Source organism: Cryptomeria japonica, chromosome 2, assembly GCF_030272615.1.
Source record: "Cryptomeria japonica chromosome 2, Sugi_1.0, whole genome shotgun sequence".
NCBI lineage: Eukaryota > Viridiplantae > Streptophyta > Pinopsida > Cupressales > Cupressaceae > Cryptomeria > Cryptomeria japonica.
The window spans coordinates 120,108,439-120,111,316 of NC_081406.1; the positions used below are offsets into that span (position 1 = coordinate 120,108,439).

The 2,878-nt window shown below is 34.2% G+C and overlaps 1 protein-coding gene across 1 annotated transcript; it reads right to left on the reverse strand.

Moving 5' to 3' along the window:
* Positions 1 to 282: 282 nt before the first annotated feature.
* On the reverse strand, positions 283 to 1,122 carry LOC131049889 (BURP domain-containing protein 16-like). Its single transcript, XM_057983971.1, has one exon. It carries the CDS (start codon positions 1,120 to 1,122, stop codon positions 283 to 285), a length of 840 nt encoding a protein of 279 aa, XP_057839954.1.
* Positions 1,123 to 2,878: the final 1,756 nt, after the last annotated feature.

The window sequence follows — 2,878 nt, forward strand, 5'->3', positions numbered from 1 at the left end:
ACTTTTAAAAATTAGCTCTTTACATTGTGAGGTCCCATTATAATCTCTTGAGTGATGTACAATAGACCTCATCCAGACAAATCATAAATTGAATCCACAACTTAAAATCCTAAAACAGCAAGAGAAAGTGAATAAACTAACCCATAAATCTAACAATTCATTTTTATTACACATCCTATTAGATCTCTAGATAATAGCAAAACTAATAAACAAGCCAGCAACAGCAGTAACAAGAACCACTGAATAGGTAGTATATCTGAAATCATCGGAAACCTCTATCCATCAGATCAAAAAGATACTTAAAACTTTTTCTTGAAAACTCTTCTTTATGGTCTTCTTTTTAGTTGGCTGAATAGCCAGCGGTTGCTTAGGCTTGGGCAGCCAGACCAACATGTCACCGTAAACGAGGTGACATGAAGCCCGATTTCCACGTACTCCATCAGAGAAATAATGACAAATTGCCGTAGCGTTCCTTACTATTTTTTCATGGTCCTGCACAACCTCCAACTGGAGATCAAACACCTCACTTCCATTGAAAGAATGGCAATAAGTCATTCCATATGGAAACACAAAACTATGACAGGTTACGGGCGGTTTACCGCCCACAATATTCTCCCTCTTGGCCGCCATGGTAACCGTGACCCGCTGACCAGATCCTACAACAGATGGGTCACTAAGCAGCTCCACATCAGATCCCAAAAGAGACACCACGAATTCCACGATGCCCTCAATGGAGGTGCTGCAACTCTTCACTTCTCCTTCGTCCTCCCTTCCTTCACAAATCCTCAATGTGTCCACCATGCTGCGGGACATATTCGACTCGGTTGGGATGTCCAACAAGTTCAGAATTTGAGAAACATTTGTAGAAGAGAATGGTGGCATCATCTCTACTAACTCCTTGGGCAAAAATGACTTCAAATATTGAGGAAAGTTCAGATCCGGCAAGATTATTTGCCCTGACTCCCGCAGCTCTTCTTTGTCGAAGAACACGTGCTCCTTCTCTTCCTCAAGAGTGCCTTCTGATTTTCCATGAGCTGAACCTCGTCTAAGAATATGAGGCACATCTTCACGGCATAACAAACCGGCAGACTTGCAGAACTGACCGGCATAAGTCGGATCCATGTTCTTCAGCCCCGTGGTGAAATTCTGTAGTTGCGTTGGAGAAAGAGGGGACAGACGAACAGCTAGCGTTTCGAGTATTCCAGCCTCTGGAAGTTTGCTTCACCACCACCGCTGTAAATCTGCAATGTTACTGCTAAAGGCGCCAATCTTATCTACCATAATGATTGCCTGAAAATCAAATGAAATATGAAATTGTAACATAATAAATTATTTTATTGTTTCAAGAAATAATTAAAAAAATCAGATGAATGAATTATAATTATCTCACTAAATAAAAGATTTAGATTTTATATTATTATGTTCACGAACATTTTGATGTCATTATAGAATGTCATTATAGATACCTCTCGACATAAAAACTTAGATACCTCTAAAGACTTTCATATTGAAAAAAAAAATTATCAACCATTGAAACAACTCACAGTTGCTGCTATCACCAGGTGTAGCAGAACACTGGTTGTTGCAGCCATTTCAGCTCTCCTGAAGCTCGATGTAAAGTAGGGTAATTTCCCGTGTCTTTATAGGCAGTTTTTCTTAAGCCGCCTGAGGATAATGATACTAGTTTGCACATAAAACCAGCCATGTTGGGAAAAGCTGTCAACAACTTATCCTCGTGGATTGAGGTCGATGGAGTGAGGAAAGCGGAGGAGACTTGTTTGGATGACTCTGAGTATGTCGTAATTTATATTTGTGGACCACATTTTTTATTAGTATTCTCTCTTGCATTTGCTCGACGAGACAAAAGGTCGCGATTTTATTAACCAGACTTGTAGTCGATTTTGTCTTTGTCTTGATCCATCGCATTGGCGGAAGGAATATTATTTTTTTGGTTATGATGTTTTTGTGGCACGTTTTTGGAATTGGGGCGTAGGTGAATCTTAATTTTTCTCTTTTCTATGCATAGGTGAATTTTATATTGCGTCAATAAAATAAAGAACTTTGAGAATTATATTCAATTTAATTATAACCAGTATCTTTATACCTTAAAAAATTTATGTAAAAATATCTTAATAGGTATGATAACAAGTATTTTAATTAATATTAAATTATTATTTAATTAAGATTGTGTACTTATATTAAATATTATATGATTATATTCTTATAATTTAATATATTTTTATTATCATATTTTCATTAAACACTTTGCAAAGTTTAAAAGACTATTAAGATTAAATTATAAAAAAGTAACAAAAATAAAAAGTTGCAATCATTAAAATCAAATCTAATCTTAAATAATTAATTTTTTAAATGGAAACATGCACATGTTTTTTATTTTATACACAGAAACAAAAAAAAAATCAAATCTAATATAAAAATACATCTTTTAAATCGAAACATAGCATGCTATCTACTTTATTTACTATTAGTCTTTTGTTATTCTTTCACCATGTGTTGAGCTCCTATAGTGTTGCCGCCTGTCAATATAATTAGGCTACCTTATTACATCTTTTATTTTATGGTTTTTAATAATATAATTATTTAATAAAATTTATGTCACACATTAAATAATTAGTTTTTTTTTAAACTTTATATGTTTTTGTAAAATTTTTCAAGATTTTAATTTTTTTTCGTCTTTTTCATTAGGCCCGATAGCAAGTTGACATAATCTATCTTATAACTTTTTTATTTTATGTACTTTAAGCCAACTATTTTGAGAAAACTGGTTAGAACATCATCATCCCACACACCATTTACCTCAACTTAAGCAATGGAGGAATTACATTAACAAGCATCTCCTAGGTCATTATCAAATCAA